The sequence below is a fragment of the Nerophis ophidion genome, linkage group LG02 (assembly GCF_033978795.1).
Source record: "Nerophis ophidion isolate RoL-2023_Sa linkage group LG02, RoL_Noph_v1.0, whole genome shotgun sequence".
NCBI lineage: Eukaryota > Metazoa > Chordata > Actinopteri > Syngnathiformes > Syngnathidae > Nerophis > Nerophis ophidion.
Genome location: NC_084612.1, coordinates 29,258,274 through 29,278,073, shown reverse-complemented (window position 1 = coordinate 29,278,073; position 19,800 = coordinate 29,258,274). Strand labels below are relative to the sequence as shown.

At 40.9% G+C, this 19,800-nt stretch overlaps 1 protein-coding gene across 3 annotated transcripts in view; it reads right to left on the bottom strand.

Annotated features, from left to right (window-relative positions):
* The window catches only part of LOC133538922 (chromodomain Y-like protein 2), an 87,387-nt gene that overhangs the window by 46,463 nt on the left and 21,124 nt on the right, over positions 1-19,800 (bottom strand). For all 3 annotated transcript variants that reach the window (XM_061880861.1, XM_061880852.1, XM_061880843.1), the window contains exon 2: positions 13,111-13,687. In XM_061880861.1, the coding sequence (XP_061736845.1) occupies positions 13,111-13,687 (577 nt within the window). The remainder of the gene's footprint in view (positions 1-13,110; positions 13,688-19,800) is intronic.

Below are 19,800 nucleotides of genomic sequence, written 5' to 3'. Positions count from 1 at the left end.
TTCGCTTTAAATATTTTTTAGTCACGTGCTAACAAGACTAAGATGAACTTCATCCAGAAACCCGTGTAACTGTGCTGCTCATTAGGCTCAGCTGTTATATAAACAACTTAATTTAACTTCTGTCCATTTAAAAAGCAAGGGCAGGCAAAATACAGATAAAAACAAATATTCATTTATTTTATATAATCAAAAAAACAGTCAAATTAGTAAACAACAACAACGCCTAAGCTATCTCGCTTCCTCAAAAAGGAAAAAGCATTTTATGACGATGACATGCACCTCAGGATATGCTGATTGGCAACACTAAATTGGCCCTAGTATGTGAATTTGAGTGTGAATGCTTGTCTGTCTATCTGTGTTGGCCCTGAGATGAGGTGGCGACTTGTCCAGGGTGTACCTTGCATTCTGCCTGAGAGCAGCTGGAATAGGCTACAGCCTCCCTCCCAAATTACTAGACCAGTTCTAAACCTAAAAGGTAACTGGAGGGTGCATAGGAGTTTGTGAAGTGAAGTGAATTATGTTTGTATAGCGCTTTTCTCAAAGTAACTCAAAGCGCTTTACATAGTGAAACCCAATATCTAAGTTACATTTTTAAACCAGTGTGGGTGGCAATGGGAGCAGGTGGGTAATTGCCCACGGACACAACGGCAGTGACTAGGATGGCAGAAGCGGGGATCGAACCTGCAACGCTCAAGTTGCTGGCACGGCCGCTCAACCAACCGAGCTATACCGCCCCAATGCTAATGCATTATATTGTATATATACTGTGGACTTATAAAATGCATTTAACGGTGGATTGGTGGATCATTTGACAGTACAGGATCTGTGGTATAATCCATGCTGTAAGTCCTTGTACAAACTGAGTAGGGAGCATGGTTACCATTGCCAGCAGTAAGTCGAGCCTGTTAACCACGTGCATTGGCCTCCGCCTAGGATGCACTTTGCCATCGGTTCTGTTCAGGCATAGAGACAATATTCGATATAACATTTAAACCGACGAATCATGAAAACTAAGTCGGTAAGTTTTTCAGTGTGGATAAATCGTTATGTGCATGCTTCTAGAGCAGTGGTTCTCAAATGGGGGTACGCGTACTCTTGGGGGTACTTGAAGGTATGCCAAGGGGTATGTGAGATTTTTTTTAAATATTCTTAAAAATAGCAACAATTCAAAAAATCCTTTATACATATATTTATTGAATAATACTTCGACAAAATATGAATGTAAACTGTAAAAAGAAATGCAACAATGCAATATTCAGTGTGGACATGTCCCATAAATATTGATGTTAAATTTTTCTCTTTTTGTGAAGAAATGTTTAGAATTAAGTTCATGAATGCAGATGGATCTTTGTTACAACTCCCAAAGAGGGCACTTTAAGTTGATGATTACTTCTATGTGTAGAAATCTTTATTTATAATTGAATCACTTGTTTATTTTTCAACAAGTTTTTGGTTATTTTTACATATATCTTTTCAAATAGTTCAAGAAAGACCACTAAAAATTAGCAATATTTTGCACTGTTATACAATTTAATGAATTATACACTGATGACAGAGTGCTGTATTTTACTTCTTTATGTCTTTTTTTCAACCAAAAATGCTTTGCTATGAATAGGGAGTACTTGAATTAAAAAAATGTTCACTGAAAAAAGGTTGAGAACCACTGCTCTCTTGAGCATATATGCTTTTTGTCTGTTTCAACAGCTGTAAGCGAAATGAAATGCAATAACGGAATAATGAAAAGAAGGGGGATAATTATCTTGTTCTTCATTAAGTGTCTTTGACTCTTTGTGTGGAGAGTGCAACACATTTAGTAGCAAACATGGACAAAATAATCACAAAACCAAACCAAATTACACCGCACCAGTGTGGGAATATTTCAGTTTAAACATTTGGAACAAGATGAGCATATAAACACTGAGGAGCTAGTTGACCGAATGTGTTCAAATACGACAAACCTACACGCCCACTTGAAACAAAACAACCCGACAGTCCACAACTCTGAAGCGTTCGGTGAACAAGGTCAGTGCAAAGGAAACAACGCAAAAAGGAAACAGCGCAAAATAGTCTGTACTCACAGAAAAAGTCGTTAAATACATCGCCAAAGACATGCTGCCATTTAACACTGTTGAAAAACTGGAATCTCTAAAGGTGCTGCAAATATTTGACAGACATTTGTCATGTCATGTTGGTGTGTCCTTGCTCGGGATTCTATAACGCTCGGGTCGCATGACGGCGATAAGTGGCAGCGTGCAGGTAAAAAATAATTAGTGTAAGCTCAAATAAACAAAAGTTGGGTGGATCGACTTTCCTTTTAATAACAACTGAACTGTGCTGTGTGCACTGCCCTGGCAACATGCGCGCGCACCCAGAAGCCTCTCTAAAACGATCATATCATCCTTAATAAACATTTAAAAAAGTTAAAATCCAACCACATAAAAATCATCAACAAGGAGCTTGGGATAAAAAGCAGCTGGTAAGGACGTACAGACAGGCACACACTAAAGGGGACGGGGCATGGTCTCGCTAGCTTGCTCCCTTTTGTCTGTGTGTATCGCCTTGTGCCGCAAGAAAGTAAATAAGAGGAAATGTTGCCTACCTGTGCAATAAGTCTCCTCTGGCATTGTTGTCCAGTAAATTGCAGTCTCTTCACAATTAAATATTTCTGTGGTACTGAGCCTGCATTGTCAATTCCTTACTGTAGCCTTTTTTCTTCTTTTTTTTTGTAAAGTCCAAAGAGATTCTCTCCTTTTTGCAACTCTGGTCTGTTAGCTTTTTGGAACACATATTGAGTTAGCAAAATGGAAAAACTTGTTAATAGGGTTAGAAAACACACGCTGAAGCGCTGAAACGTGACTAAGAAGTCTCTTCTGCAGAAGCGAGTGAACGGTTCCGCCTCCTTTACAATGTGAAGCCCTGCCAGGCGTTTTTACAAACAGAGACATGGTTCGCACACAGCATATGCAGCTCGATCAAAAGTTTAGTAAATCAAAACGTTCACAAATAGAGGAAATTGTAAATCAAGGTTCAACTGTATCTTGTTGGGCAAAATGTGTTATCGGCCCAACAACTGTTTCGGATTTTCATTTACACAATTTCAAGGCACTGCCAAGGTGTTGAAGTTGTCCAGTTTTGGAGCCGTTTGAGATTTTATCTCTGCCGTTTGCAGATGATGAGGTCCTGATGGCCTCATCAAGCTATGACCGCTAGCGTTTCCTTGGAAGGTTTAGTAAAGGGTGGATTGAACGCTTTGTTTTGGGAGCGTGATCTTCACACAGTTGGACAGTACCAATATCTTGGTATAACAAGGGAGGGAAGGCAGGAACGTGAAATAGACAAGCAAGTCAGCACAGTAATACAGTCACTGTTCCTGACTTTAGTGGTGAATAGAGAGCTGAGCCTGATGGCAAAGTTCTCGATTTTCTATGTTTTTGTCCTTACCTATGGCCACAAGCATTGGGTAGTGACCCAAAGAGTAAGATCAAGCTGCGAAAAGGAGTTTCTTCCGCAAGGAGGCTGGAATAACAAACCGAGTGAGCAGTTTTGTCATCTGGGAGTAACTAAGAGTAGAGCTGCTGCTCCTTCACATCAAAAAAAGCCAGTTGAGGTGGCTCGGGCATCTAGTCAGCATGCACTGGATGGCTTCCTGGTAAGTATTTCTGTGTATGCCCAGCCGAACGGAGGCCCAGGGGTAGACCAAAAGACACGCTGGAGTGAGAATATCTTGCAGCTCACCTGGAAACCCCTCTGTGTGTCTTTGTTTGAACTGGAAGAGATAGCCAAAGACTGCGAAGTCTGGGCTTCTCTACTGAGACTACTGCCCCCAAAACCCGGACCCAAATAAGCTCAAAACCTATTTAATGATTTTAACTTTTATGGCAAACGTTGAAATACGTTGGAGGCCTGCTTCCATGCCCTGCAAGATGCACTCTCTTCTGACAGGAGTTCCATAGACATTCATTTGACACTTCAAGAAACTCTAGGGGGCGTTTATAGCAAGCTGGCTTTGTGTAAGTTGGCGCTTAGACACAGCAGTATGATACCAGATTTGATAGTTTTTCTGTGCCAAAAAGATACATTTCTATGGCCGTCTTAGCAACCTGTGTTCATTCACTATTCACATATGGTCTCAGAATGTAACCCATTCTACTGTACAAAGGTATTTTTAGTTATTAAATTAAGATTCCACTTGATTTGATCATTTCCAGTATATGTTGCTTTGCTTGACTTTCTCAATCCATTCTTGTAATTTTAGTGTTCAATCAGAGACCCTCTGAGAATCGTGCGCTGTCACAGTAACGAGACAATAGATGCAGATGAGAGAGCTAAGTGAGGTGAGCAGAGGAGTCTTTCCAGGATTAAGGGATTAGCATCAATAATAGCTGCCAGAGTGGTGGCTATCATCTTAAATTTCTTGCTGCAAATTCTTAAACATGGCTGATTTCTGAATAGGTGTCATACTTGTGCAAAACAGACATAGCATATTTACACTTGCAAACACAGTCCAATGTGGTTAAATGGTGAAACAACTACAAGGAATTCAATAAAATTAATATCCCATGTGTTTTCTCATGTAATGCTTTGAGGCGTTTCTTTACTCAACTGCAGAGGAGACAAGGTGTCTAATCAGGATAAGGCAGTATTAGCTAATACACAGTAAATAGAGGCAGCCTGGGCAGGACTAATTTGAAGACGGAAAGGTCCCACAAACATAAAAAAAAAGGAGGAAGCAAGCACAGAAACAAATACGCAGCAATCCAGTTTCCAACACAAGTTTCTGCAACAAAGACTACACATTTCTATTCATCTTTTAAGTTATTTGGTAGGTGATGCTGTTTCGGTGAATAACAAACCAGCAATGAAGTTCTGTTCAGCTCAACATGTACCTTTTTAATAGTCATGTGTAAACAAAGTACACCAAATTGTTTCATCCATCCATCCATCCATTTCCTACCGCTTATTCCCTTCGGGGTCGCTGGTGCCTATCTCAGCTACAATCGGGCGGAAGGCGTGGTACACCCTGGACAAGTCGCCACCTCATCGCAGGGCCAACACAGATAGACAGACAACATTCACACTCACATTCACACACTAGGGCCAATTTAGTGTTGCCAATCAACTTATCCCCAGGTGCATGTATTTGGAAGTGGGAAGAAGCCAGAGTACCCGGAGGGAGCCCACGCATTCACGGGAAGGACATGCAAACTCCACACAGAAAGATCCCGGGCCCAGGATTGAACCGTGACTACTTAGGACCTTCGTATTGTGAGGCAGACGTTAAAAACATTGACTTCTTTATTTCAAGCGTCACCTAAAAACTTTCAGTTTTGGTTAATTTTGGCGGCGCCATTGGACCAAAGCTGTAGTGTTTTGCGACAAGACCTGATTAGCATTGTCCTTTCGATTTGAGCATCGGAAGGTGCTTATGAGTAAAGCAGGAATAGAGCCAAGGCAGCATCAGTCTGGGATCCCTACTCGTCTTTGAACTCACACCAGCCAGTGAAAGCCAGGACAATGTTAATCCTTGACTGTCCTTTCTGGAGGCACGTAGGCCTCCGTATCGACTTCCGTCTTTGCACCGCATGGTTAAAGGGGGAGTGACGTATGCCTAGCACATTTGTGTTTTTTTTGTGTGGCCCCTCAAAGTTGCCTAATGCCAGTGAGAGTGATACAGACTCCCTAAGGCAGGCCTGGGCAATTATTTTATTCGGAGGGCCAAATTTTGAGAAAAAAATGTGTCTCGGGGCCGGTACATCTGATTTTTAGGACTACTAATACAAAACCTCACAATAATGTCTGATTGAAGGCTAAAAACATTATGACAAAGACAGACACTCTTTGGAAACGCTCCCCACGCACACTGCTTGGTGCCTCGTCTGAGTTGCTGTGACATAAATTACCACAGTAACTAATTAGATGACCATAGTAACTAATTAGATGGAAATATTGACTAATTAGATGACCATAGTAACTAATTAGGTAACCCCTGTAACTTATTAGATGAAAATAGTAACTAATTAGATGGACATAGTAACTAGTACAGTATATGATTTTTTTTTTATTGAAATATTTATTTCAAACCTGCACAATATAACAAAACACGTTTTTTTTTCTTTTTTACACTTTGACAAAGATAATCATGCAAGGCTTGAAAAGGGGTTGGATGAAGCAGATGCTTATAATATCCCAACCCCTCTCACTCATTCCACATTTCACATAAACAATATAATACAAGAACAATACTATATAAACAAAAACAAGAACAACTCTTGTACACTAACAATACTATAGTACCACTGTTACTATGAGATAAGACAATACGAGACAAAACACACACACGGACACACACACACACACACAGGCCCAAACACTCTCTGACCATACACCTCTCTCCCTTCGCTCTGTGCTGAGGGCATCACTCTCTTTCCTCCTCGTACTTCTTCAGTACTTCTTTTTTAAACAGTGTTTTAAATTGAATCATGTTAGAACACATTTTTACCTTGTCCCCTAAGTTGTTCCACAGACTGACTCCACGCACTGAAATGCACATTGATTTTAAAGTGGTTCTAAATTTAGGCAAACATAATTTGTTGTTTTCTCTTAAACTGTAACTATGGTGATCATCTCTATCCTGGAATAGGTTCTAGATATTGGATGGTAGAGAGTTTTGGGATGCCCTAAACATAATTTGAGCAGTTTTAAAATTGATCGCATCGTTCAGTTTAAGTTGCTTTACGTCCATAAATAGTGGATTTGAATGATGTCTGTAGGTAACATTGGAAACAATCCTGATAGCCTTTTTCTGCAGAGTGACTAAAGGCTGATTGATGCGATTTATAACAATTTCCCCAGACTTCAATACAATAGTTTAAATATGACATAATAAATAAATGATACAATAACAGCAGAGCATCGGTGTTCAATAAATGACATGATCTCCTCATCATTCCAACACATTTAGCAACTTTTGTCCTCAGGTAACTTATATGAGGCTTCCATGAGCTATTTTTATCTATTTCCACTCCTAAGAAAGAATTTTGTTGAAAATATTCTATTGGTGTATCATCAATAACAATCCTGATTGGTATATTACTTTTGCAATTGCTAAAGATCATTATTTTGGTCTTCTTTAAATTCAGAGACAATTTTTTTGTATTAAACCAAGTTTTTAACTTTATCATCTCCTCAGTTACAGAGGCCAGAAGTTGCTTCACTTCAATATCATGCAGATTCCATCCATTGAAATACTTAGTATAGTTGAAGACTTACGCTCATTACAAAACATCACTGCACATCATAATGGCAGCTACACTTTACATCTTAAACCCATCCATCTATCCATTTTCTACCGCTTATTCCCTATGGGGTCGCTGGTGCCTATCTCAGACACAATCGAGCGGAAGGCGGGGTACACCCTGGACAAGTCGCCATACATCTTAAACATCTAAAAAAATAATTTGGGAATGTCCAGCGGCCAGGTTGAAAAGCTTTACGGGCCGCATGTGGCCCCCAGGCTTTAATTTTCCCAGGTCAGCCCTAAAGGCCTACTGAAACCCACTACTAACCACCACGCAGTCTGATAGTTTCTATATCAATGATGAAATATTAACATTGCAACACATGCCAATACGGCCGGTTTAGTTTACTAAATTACAATTTTAAATTTCCCGCGGAGTTTCCTGTTGAAAACGTCGCGGAATGATTACACGATGATGACGCGTGTTTGTGACGTTATTGGTTGGAGGGGACATATTAGCCAGCACCACTTGCGGCTAAAAGTCGTCTCTTTTCATTGCGCAATTACACGGTATTTTGGATATCTGTGTTGCTGAATCTTTTGTAATTTGTTCAATTAATAATGGAGAAGTCAAAGAAGAAAGATGGAGGTGGGAAGATTTAGCCTTTAGCCACACAAACACACAGTGTTTCCTTGTTTAAAATTCCCGGAGGTGAAGCTTTACTATGGATCAGAGCGGTCAAGCGAACATGGTTCCTGACCACTTGTCAACCGGCAGGTTTCGGTGAGAAAATTGTGGTTAAAAAGTCGCCTCTTACCGGAGATCAGCGGAGCTTGCGCCGTCCATTCAGCTGCCGTGACTTCCCTCAGAGACTGGCGTCAACACACCCGTGGCCACACCCCTCCGACTATCAGGTACTATTTAACTCACTAAAACACTAGCAACACAATAGAAAGTTAAGGGATTTCCCAGAATTATCCTAGTAAATGTGTCTAAAAACATCTGAATCGCTCCCAATGCAATCGCCTTTTTTTTTTTTTACTTTTTTTTTTTCTATTCCTTCACTATCAATATCCTCATCCACAATCTTTCATCCTCGCTCAAATTAATTAAATATAAACAATGTGAGGATCTGAGGAGCCCTCACATCGGTGACGTCATCGAATGGTACTTCCGGTAAAGGCAGGGCTTTTTTATTAGCGACCAAAAGTTGCGAAATGTATCGCCGATGTTCTCTACTAAATCCTTTCAGCAAAAATATGGCAATATTGCGAAATAATCAAGTATGACACATAGAATGGACCTGCTATCCCCGTTTAAATAAAAACATCTAATTTCAGTAGGCCTTTAAGGCCTAGCTGTAAGTCGATGTATCATCCCAAAAGTTATGAACATATTTTATGAAAGTTGAAAAGTTGCCGCTTTAAGTGGGTGTCTAACTGGAACGCAATAATCGTGACGGTATTTGACAATTATGAAGGATTTTATGAGACAAGTATGTGAGGATTATGAGGCAGCAGAGGGACTTCTCATGACAGACATCAGGGATATGAAGACTTATGTAAGGTCATCAAAATACAAATATTTTTTTCAATGCCTGAACTGTCAGTTTTTAAGTGGGAATGAAGTTTTGACAATAAATATAAATGATTAACTGGTGTAGTGTGGGGTCTGGACTGTGACCTCGCTGTCACATTGAAAGGTGTTATCAGCTTCTGCAGCAAAGACCCATGGTTAGAGCTTTTTAAAGTATCAACACAGCTCACCATTATGGAACAGTGTGCTTTTAAGCTCTTTCAAGGGCAGAGGTCCCCTCAATATTGGCAGATGTGTTAATATACTGACTTTAAGAACCTAAAGAACACAAACACATTTCATTAACTTCTTGTAAACAAGTTCTCTCTTGTACCACTCCAAAGCCCTGGATGAGTATTGACTATACAATATTGTACTACCATGAATTGATTAACGTGGACTCAGACTTAAACAAGTTGAAAAACTTATTCGGGTGTTACCATTTAGTGGTCAATTGTACGGAACATGTACTGTACTGTGCAAACTACTAATAAAAGTATCAATCAATCAATCAATCCCTTGCATCCTGAAAGCTGATGAATAAAACACAGCACATATTGTGCTAAGCTTATTATTATTATCATTTCATGTTTTTTTTACAATCAAACCTAAATTAAAATCTGAGCCAGAATCTGTTGAACATGTCGGTCAAAATTTTTGCCCAGGTGACTAAAGCAACAAAAAATAATGAGGTGAAAAGACAATACAATGGTATAATGAATGCTAACATTACATGCCCGTAGATAAATAAAACGTATACACCAGGCATTCTGCAGTTGTTTATGCTCATGTATATTAAGGGCGGGAATTGTAGAGAAACTCAACTCACAATTGTTTAGCAACAATGATAATAATTAGTAGGGCTGTCTTTAAATACTCAAAGATTTTTCAGATATTAATACACTAGGATTTTTTTTCTCTACTCGGGCTAAGAAGGGTCTTGAGTGATACATGGCGGTGCTGAGAAAATTATCGATTTTCATGACTTCAGTTTAAATTTTTTTCAATAGCTCCCTTTCAATTAACCATTCCATTCTGAATTTGCTCCTAAAATAAATCCACGAATAGGGGATCCAACTAGTGAGAGTAAGATTTTTGGACAAAGAAACATTGTCAGTGTAATCAGCAGACCATACAAACGCTGTATGGGGTGGTTTAGCTCGGTTGGTAGAGTGGTCGTGCCAGCAACTTGAGGGTTCCAGGTTCGATCCCCGCTTCTGCCAACCTAGTCAATGCCGTTGTGTCCTTGGGCAAGACACTTTACCCACCTGCTCCCAATGCCACCCACACTGGTTTAAAAATGTAACTTACACATTGGGTTTCACAATGTAAAGCGCTTTGAGTCACTAGAGAAAAGCGCTATATAAATACAATTCACTTATATCAGCCCTCTGCGCATCTGCTCAGCGTGGACGTGATCAAGTGTACACAGTATCGCCGCTGTTGCAACATGCTAATCTAGCTGCATTGGACTGCTATGCTTGATTGATTGATTGAAACGTTTATTAGTAGATTGCACAGTACAGTATATATTCCCTACAGTTGACCACTAAATGATAACACCCGAATAACTTTTTCAACTTGTTTAAGTCGTGGTCCATGTTAATCACCCCCCCATTCCCATTTTCTGCCGCTTATTCCCGTTCAGGGTCGCGGGGGGCGCTGGCGCCTATCTCAGCTACAATCGGGCGGAAGGCGGGGTACACCCTGGACAAGTCGCCACCTCATCGCAGGGCCAACACAGATAGACAGACAACATTCACACTCACATTCACACACTAGGGCCAATTTTAGTGTTGCCAATCAACCTATCCCCAGGTGCATGTCTTTGGAAGTGGGAGGAAGCCGGAGTACCCGGAGGGAACCCACGCATTCACGGGGAGAACATGCAAACTCCACACAGAAAGATCCCGAGCCTGGATTTGAACCCAGGACTGCAGGACCTTCGTATTGTGAGGCAGACGCACTAACCCCTCTGCCACCGTTAATCAATTCATGGTAATTGGCTAAGATAGACAAACCTATCTGATGATTGAATAAAAGACTCACCTCCCTCATCCCCCTCACATACCCAGGCCAGACAAACACGCAAGCAGGGATTAGAATGGAACAGAATGGCTATTTGTGAACGTTTTAATGTTTTCTAACTTGAATACATAAAAATATTGTGAAATATAAAATAAAATTCTGATGGTCTTACATGAGCCTTTACAGATTTCTGATGGGGTTATAGCCCCCCTAGTCCCTGTGTAGCGCCATCCCTACCATTCGCCCTCCATGGAAGGGAGGCAGAGTTAAGTACCTGCTAAGTACCTGGGAGGATGGATGGATTGCGTCCATCATTAGAAAAAGATTGTTGTGTGCAGACAAATCGTTTTTAGACAGTAAGAAAACATTTTTATCTCCTTACAGTTTTGAATATCACTTGAAAGCAATCGCTGCTTCCTTGTGTGACGTCACATGTTTAAAACAGCTGGCCATATATTTTAGTCTCCCAAATCTTTCACTCCAAAAACAATTTGTCTGCACACAGAAATCTTTTACTAATAATGTCTAAATAGGGTCTGGGTATTTCAGGATGTGCCGCAGTCAATCAGGAAGTTCTTTGTGTCACCAGGAGCCTCTAGCCCAGGGGTCGGGAACCTTTTTGGCTGAGAGAGCCATACAAGCTGAATATTTTAAAAAGTATTTCCATGAGAGCCATATAATATATTTTTTTAACACTGACTACAACTAAATGCGTGCATTTTTAAGTAAGACCAACATTTTTAGAGTATAATAAGTCTCTTATTATTTTTAATAACATTATTTATTCTGAAGCTAACCAACAACAAATAAAATACTTCTCACCGATATTGCGACTTCTTGAACAGGTGCGGTAGAAACCGAATGGATGGATTAAAATGCATGAAAATGTTTTATATTTTGAATGTTATTTTTGACACTGTGATTACCAGCGGTTTTATTCATTACTTACCGTGTTAAGCAATGTCAGTTAAGATTTATCTGAGAGCCAGGTGCAGTCATCAAAAGAGCCACATCTGGCTCTAGAGCCATAGGTTCCCTACCCCTGCTCTAGCCGAACAAATCTTGCCGTAAACACTGGTGGAACTCCACAGGCATGCGCTCCCTCACCTAGGAGATGTACCTCGTTTTGCTGGTAAAGTTATTGATCATTCTGCAGGTTCAACATTTAATTCCTCTATTTAGTCAAGTTTGATATTTTGTCTGCCAGATTGAGCCTCTACTGTTTTTGATCAAAGTGGTTGAGCCTTTTTTGAGGTGGAAAAAGTTGCAAAAGATATCTTTGTTTTGTTTACTTTAATAAAAAAACTGTATTTCTCATATAATATTCTGAAATAATTACTTTGTAATGGCTAGATTTACTTCATGTGATGTTATACTGACACTTAGTGACCAGTCGGTATAGATTACTATCATAACTATCTATCGTTTTCTTCAAAAAAAACAAAACATAGCAATAGATTTGACGGTTAGACAAAATCTAACAAATCAGATTTGACTATGATAATCCTTCGCCGAAGACAGCTCTATTAATTAGTACATTACACATATTGTTGTAATCAACAATCTACATAGCGTTGTCAGGGTAACACATTAAACATATTTGTCCCATAAGAGGAGCCAATGGATTATAGTAACGGTAATGATATATGATGTTGGTGTACTTATTTGTCTAGCGCGAGAAAAACAATGCCATACACAAAACAATAGAATTCAAATAAAAAAACATATTAAATTGTCACTTGTTTTTAAAAGTACTTTGCATATGACAAAACAATGTCATGACTTATCAAAATCTAAGGATATGCATAAGAACAATATTTAAATATAAAAATTGGCATTCATAAAACACTGACATGTACTCTGTGCATGCAACCTCAAAGACATGAACCCAAAGGATCTTTCTCCTAGAGCAACATTTCAAATACTTCTTTTTATTTAGCCTAGTTCAGTAAAAAGGAAAATGCCCCAAAATTATGAAAATGTAAAGATTTTAAGAAAATATGTTATAAAGAGACAGTGCTTGTTGAATTACTATCAGCCTTACGTATTAAGATTATTGTGAGATTCTTGCTCATTCGCTGCTGCTTGGTGCAGGGTGAGCGTTGTTTTTTAAAACAGAAACCCATTGTGCCTGAATATACCAATCAGTGTGAACCAAAACAAAGCAAGATAGCAGATGGAAAAAGAAGAACCTTGTGACTGTTGGAGCGCAATATTTTATGCTCAATAGTTATAAAAATATGTATTTAATCTTCTATTAAAAGCTTACCTAATTCAGTAGTATCTATTTCTTTTTGGTCTCCGTTCACCCTGTCCGAAGATGCTCTGTGTGACCTTGATGCTGTCCTGTACATGTGAGGCTCCACATCTCCATTCTGGAGTCCATTATAAGGCTTCCTCATCGGGTCCACAAAACGAGGGGCTCCTAGTGAAGGAGTCTTAAAGGTCATGGCTTTGCTCATTTTGTCCCGCAAAGCATGCCTACCAAGCCCTTCACCAACCTTCCTCTGCCTGTGAACGGCTGCTGACCCTCCACCTGGGATCCCTAGAATAGTTCCCACTCGGACCCCAACGGCTGGCTCACTACCGCTTTTCTTCTTTCGCACTTCAGCCCGAGCTCTGGAGTTTTCTGTGGCTGCCGAATGACCGTTGGCTGTACTTTTGGGAATCTTGGGCTGTTTGTGCGAATGTATTTGCAAGCTGTTGAAGTGATCAATGAACTCCTCACAGTGCAGTAGGTGGTGCTCCGGCTCCCAGGTGTCCTCTTTACTTCCATAGCCCTTCCACCTTATTAGGTACTCCCACTTACCCTTCTTGTTTCGCCTTTTATCTACAATGCGCTCCACCTGAAAACAAGAGACAGATGGAAACAGTATTATAAACTGCATTTCTTCTATTTAGATAAGACTTTTTGATACATAGCCAAGGAGGCAAATTATGTGACAAGTCAAGTTTAAAATAAGGAACATTCTTGGTAAGAATAAGATGATATAAATCACAGTACAGTATTAAAGGTAACCTAAAACCAACCAACTTTTCTTACCTATCGGTACTTGTTTTTGGGATCTGCATAAGTCCCGAAAATTTGAAATCTAACTATTAAGTTATGGCGAAGATATTTGTAAAACAATCTTGCTTTCCTTCATACTTCCTACATACGAGCCACATGTGACATCTGCGGATGTCTTCCTATATGGCGGAGAGTTACCCCAAGAACTTTGCGTGAGTTCGATATTGTAGTCCGGCGCTGTAGTCAATAGGTTAATAAAACGGCTGTCAGAAAGCGACTTCAAGATTGTCTATAAAACATTATGTATGCATAATGTTGAACAAAGAACCACCATTAATTACATTTTACTACAAAAAGTGTTTTAATTGTAGAGAAAAAATCATGATATGAGCCCTTTTGGGTTGTAAAGTTGAAGCTAACGTTTTTTGTAATGATTTAGAATGAAATAAGGCCACAGAGCACTATATAAAGACATCCTTTCAAAGACTCTTGTTACTGATATAGTCCACTACAGTAGAACATTTTTTGAGATAGTTACTACTCCTACAGTGTATAGGCACACTTAAGCCTGGATTATGCCTCTGCGTGGTCCCTCTGCCGACTCCTCCGACGCCATATTCATCCTTTCATAGCTTTTTGTTGGGGTTGCAATTCTCTACAGAAAATCTTACAGTGGTGCTTTATGGAAAGTCAACTTAGTGAGCAACTCTGGCGTGCAAACAATGGCAATTAAGTGTGACGTAAGTGTTATTGGAACTAATCGATGTGTTGCAATTAGGGTTGGGCATCGAGTGTCAATGGGAACCGGGACTAACATTACGAGTCTCTTAGAACCATTCAATTTTTCAATTTCAATTTTTTGACTCTTTCTCTTAAAAGATTTAGAATCCAAATTCTTTGAGAACAGGAATCGAAACAGGAAATGGGAGTCAGAACCATAATCGTTCAAATTCAAATGACGCCAAACCCAAGTTGCAGCAGTCACTTTTAATGCAAATGTTGATCCAGAATCGGAGGAAAAGGCCCTTACAGGCGTGGGCTGTATAACGTCATGTCCAGTTCCAGACTCGGCACCATCTCAAACACTCGGTGGGCAAAAAGGTGTATTCAGATCAGACTCCATCCGCTGGATAGGAAGGCTCCTCTTTAAACCAATTTACTTTGAATATGCAATATACATGGTACTGATGACCAATTTCACATGGCAATTTTTACCTCCATATTAGGCAATTCAAATTACAACTGAGAAGCGTTGTGTTTTCATGTAGACAGAGACTGTTTTCAAACTATACACTTGTGTTTAGAGATTTTTTTTTTAACATTAGAGAGACAATCGTTAAAGCAAGCTATCAAACATATGGCCCACGGGCCGGATCAGGCCCGCAAACAGGTTCAATCCGGCCCGCGAGATGTGTTTGCAAAGTGTAAAATTGAGTTGCATTTTTGAATTAAAGAAACTGCTGTTCTAAATGTGTCCACTGAATGTCGCAATATCAATTCTTATAGGCAAGCAAATATACCAAGCAAGAGGTACACGGTAAAGCGGGCTGCGACTCCTCTCCCTTAGGAGAGGATAGGGGATAGGTCTTTATTGTCATTGCACAAGTACAACGAAGCTTTGTTTTCAGCACAAACCTGTTCAAGATTAGACAAACAAACAGTGTACAGAGTTACAGAACAAGAACACTAATGGGTTGCCATAAGGCGCCCCGTGAAAGATGGGAAAAAGGTAAATGCTGGGGAAGGGTGAGTAAAAAAATACAATCCAGACTGGGCTCCTAAGGGGGCCCAGTCTGGAGTGGGAAAAAAACCCCAACCTTAAACAAACCTGGGTAAAATAAAAATTGGTAACCCCACCAAATGCTGCATGAGACACTGCACATTGATATAGGTCTGTGAAAATGATTGTCTTCTGTGCAAAATTAAACAAAGTGAACAGTGTGTGATTTCCTGCAATACTCTCAGTCTTTTAAGTTGTTATTTTGGGTTTGTTGAAATTCTTCACACATTGCAAAGCTTTTGTTTTTCTATTGATACACAGTGAAGCCCCAAAGGCAGGGAGCAACTCAACCCTCTTGAATAGTTTCTACCTTAGTTTGTAAGGTTTGTTGAGTTAGCAAACAGTTAATATGTGGAAATGATAAAAGATGTAGTTTATACATGGAATATTTTTTTATTTATGCTTTATTTTATTGTTTGTTTAATCCTAGATGGGCTGTAACTTAAAGGCCTACTGAAACCCACTACTACCGACCACGCAGTCTGATAGTTTATATATCAATGATGAAATCTTAACATTGCAACACATGCCAATATGGTCGGTTTAGTTTACTAAATTGCAATTTTAAATTTCCCGCGAGGTATCCTGTTGAAAACGTTGCGGAATGATGACACTTATGTTGACGCGTGCTTGTGACGTTATTGGTTGGAACGGACATTTCAGCCCAGCACCACTCACGGCTAAAAGTTGTCTCTTTTCATCGCATAATTACACAGTATTTTGGACATCTGTGTTGCTAAATCTTTTGCAATTTGTTCAATTAATAATGGAGACGTCAAATAAGAATGCTGTTGGTGGAAAGCGGTGGATTGCAGCTGCCTTTAGCACCCGAAACACAGCCGGTGTTTCTTTGTTTGTTGTGAAGCTTTAACACGAAGCGGTCAAGCAAACATGTTTCTCTCAATCAACCAACAAGTTTTTGGATAGGAAAATTGTGTTATTAAGTCGGCTCTTACCGGAGACTTTAGTGGATTATGAGACCTCCTCCTGCAGCTTAAAAAAGGCAGCGGTGATCTTGGCTCCTCGGCTTCTCTCAGAGACACTGGCGTTCACCGCCGCCATCTGACTTTCAGGTATGACTTTATAATCTCACTAAAACACTATAAACACAATAAGCAGATGAGGGATCTTCCAGAATTATCCTAGTAAATGTGTCTAATTACATTTGAAACGCTCCCACTGCCGCCGCCTGGATCCGTCACCTTTTCTTTTTTTAGTGCTTCACTCTATCTTTCCTCATCCACAAATCTTTCATCCTCGCTCAAATCAATGGGGAAATCGTCGCTTTCTCGGCCCGAATAGTTCTTGCTGCTGGAGGCTAAGAGTATAAACAATGTGAGGATGTGAGGAGCCCTACAACCCGTGACGTCATGCGCACATCGTCTGCTACTTCCAGTAAAGGCAAGGCTTTTTTATTAGCGACCAAAAGTTGCGAACTTTATCGTCGATGTTCTCGACTAAATCCTTTTAGCAAAAATACGGCAATATCGCGAAATGATCAAGTATTACACATAGAATGGACCTGCTATCCCCATTTAAATAAGAAAATCTCGTTTCAGTAGGCCTTTAAAGTTTAATTGCTTTGTAGATATGCTGATATTAAGTCTAAATTAATTGTGTTCTCATGGTGTTTTTGCAACTGCACCAATCTTTTCCTCAGAATTTTCAACCTACTTGAAGTGGTTTGTCATGAGGATTATTTGAGATATTTACATTTTCAGAATGTGCTTGTTCTATTTTGGGCCGGAATAAAACAATCTGAAGTTGTCGTAGTTATATTTCTAAGTTATTATGCCATAATTTTTGGAATCCGGCCCACATGAGAATAGATTTTCTTCCATGCAACCCTTGAGCTAAAATTAGTTTGACAACCCTGTTTTTAAGTATCTTTGTTTGTGTGGACATGGCCTTAGAGACATTTTAAAAGAGAACTATCATTTTCTCATTTTGCAACAGTTTAAAACTGGAAGATATTTTTAAGAATTGTATATGATTACTTAACATATCAGTGGGATTTGGCATCAGAATACTTGATCAATGCAAGCGGTTAACAGCACGTTTATCACCATTTACAATGTGCCCATTTTCACTGTATTGTACTGTGCGAACAAAAGGATAAATGACTTGACAGTTCTGTATATTTAACACACTATGTTTACAGCTCCGAATGAAATTAATATTCAAATCCAGCTATAACATACTACAAACCAACACATAAATAAGTTTTGGACTTATAGTTCTGTTTTCTGTTGTTTATGTCTTCTGGTCATTCTTTTACGTTGTATTTTCCATTTCCTGTTTTGGACCATTGGCAGTAGCTTTGCTTTGTACTAGTGGCACAGATGTGTGTAATTTGTAATCCATCCAGCCATCCATCCATTGTCTACCGCTTGTCAACATATTTAAATTGAGCTTGTGGAGGGCACTAGGACCATGCTCACACTCAGCAGAATGGGTGTGGTTTGTGTCTTCAGGGACACACTATAAAAGTGCAGATTGTGTTGTGTTTAATTAATTCTTATGTTGGCAGTCTATGAATAAAGACATGAAAGAAACAACGCTGTATTTCTTGCATTTGCCACATTGGTGACCCCGACAATGTTTCGCGCAGAAGAGGGGTCTTTATCCGCCATGTCGCCCCAGCTCCAGCAACCTGCAACTCCAGCAACCTGCAAGCTCCCGGAGTTCTGGCAGAGCGACCCGGCATCATGGTTCCAGCAAATCGAGTCCCTTTTCAACCTGCGAGGAATCACCGGCGATGACTCCCGGTATCACTTGGTTGTGACAGCACTCGACCAGGCAACCACTCGCCGCGCTATGCAGCTGTTGCGAAACCCTCCGCAGAGTGGCAAGTACCCCGCCCTCAAGAATCCCCTGCTTCGGAGATTTACTCTGACTGACGCTGAGAGGGCGGATAGACTTCTTTCTCTGCCGGGTTTGGGCGACAGCTTCGCCGTGGATTTAATGGACAGTATGCTGTCACTGCTGGGCTCCGAGGAAGGCGGATTCATTTTCCTGCGTCTTTTCTTGCGGCTGCTTCCATCTGCGGCCCGTGCGGCGCTAGCTAACTCCACTTCTCTGGCCTCCCACGATTACCGGGGCTTGGCAGAAGAAGCTGACTGGGTGCTTCTGGCTTCCAGACGGTTTGCCGTGCAGAGCGTAGAAGCGCCCCCGCTGCAGACGATGGAGAACGCGGACCCGGCGGTAATGGCGGGAGTCGCTACCCGTAAAAGGCGCAAAGCAGGCCAGTGCTTCTTCCATCAACGTTTTGGCGCCAAAGCTCGACGGTGCGTTCCTCCATGCTCCTTCACGGCCCCGGGAAACTCCAAACGGCGGCGTTCAGTAGCGGCTGTGGGCGCCGGCGATGCAAGCGAGCTGCTTTTCATCGCTGACTCGTCGTCAAGGAGACGTTTCCTGGTGGACTCCGATTCGCAAGTCAGCCTGCTACCTGCCACAGACGCGGACAAAGCGGGCCGCTGCTGAACGCCGCCAACGGCTCGTCAATCGACACTTTTGACTCCAAGTTGTTGACTGTGTACTTCCATGGACGTAATTTCCAGTGGGATTTTGTCATCGCCGCAATCGCGGTCCCCATTATTGGCATGGATTTTCTGTGTGCTAATGGACTGCTTATTGATGTTACTAACCGCCGATAGATTGATGCTGTGTCTTTTTCAACTTTTACATGTAAGGCAGGGGGACTTGGACCATTACCACACGCTAATCATTCGGTATCTGGTGACGTTTTTCAGCGTTTGCTGGCGGATTTTCCGTCATTAACCACTCGTGCTTTTTCCACCGCGGACACTAAACACAGCGTTGAACATTTCATTCCCACGGTGGGCCCGCCAGTTTTTGCGCACGCGCGCCGTCTTGACGCGGCTAAATCGACCATCGCTAAGGAGGAGTTCGCTACTATGGAGCGTTTAGGCATCGTTAGGTGTTCTAATAGCCCGTAAGCTTCGCCCTTGCACATGGTGCCTAAGTCAGATGGTTCCTGGCGCCATTGTGGGGATTTTTGCCGCCTTAATAACATCACAATGTACGACCGCTACCCTACCCCGCGCATCCAGGACTTTTCGGCGCGCCTGGCTGGCGCCGCCATTTTTTCGAAAGTAGAGCTAGTTCGCGGTTACCACCAGGCCCCGGTGCGCGCCGAGGACGTGCCC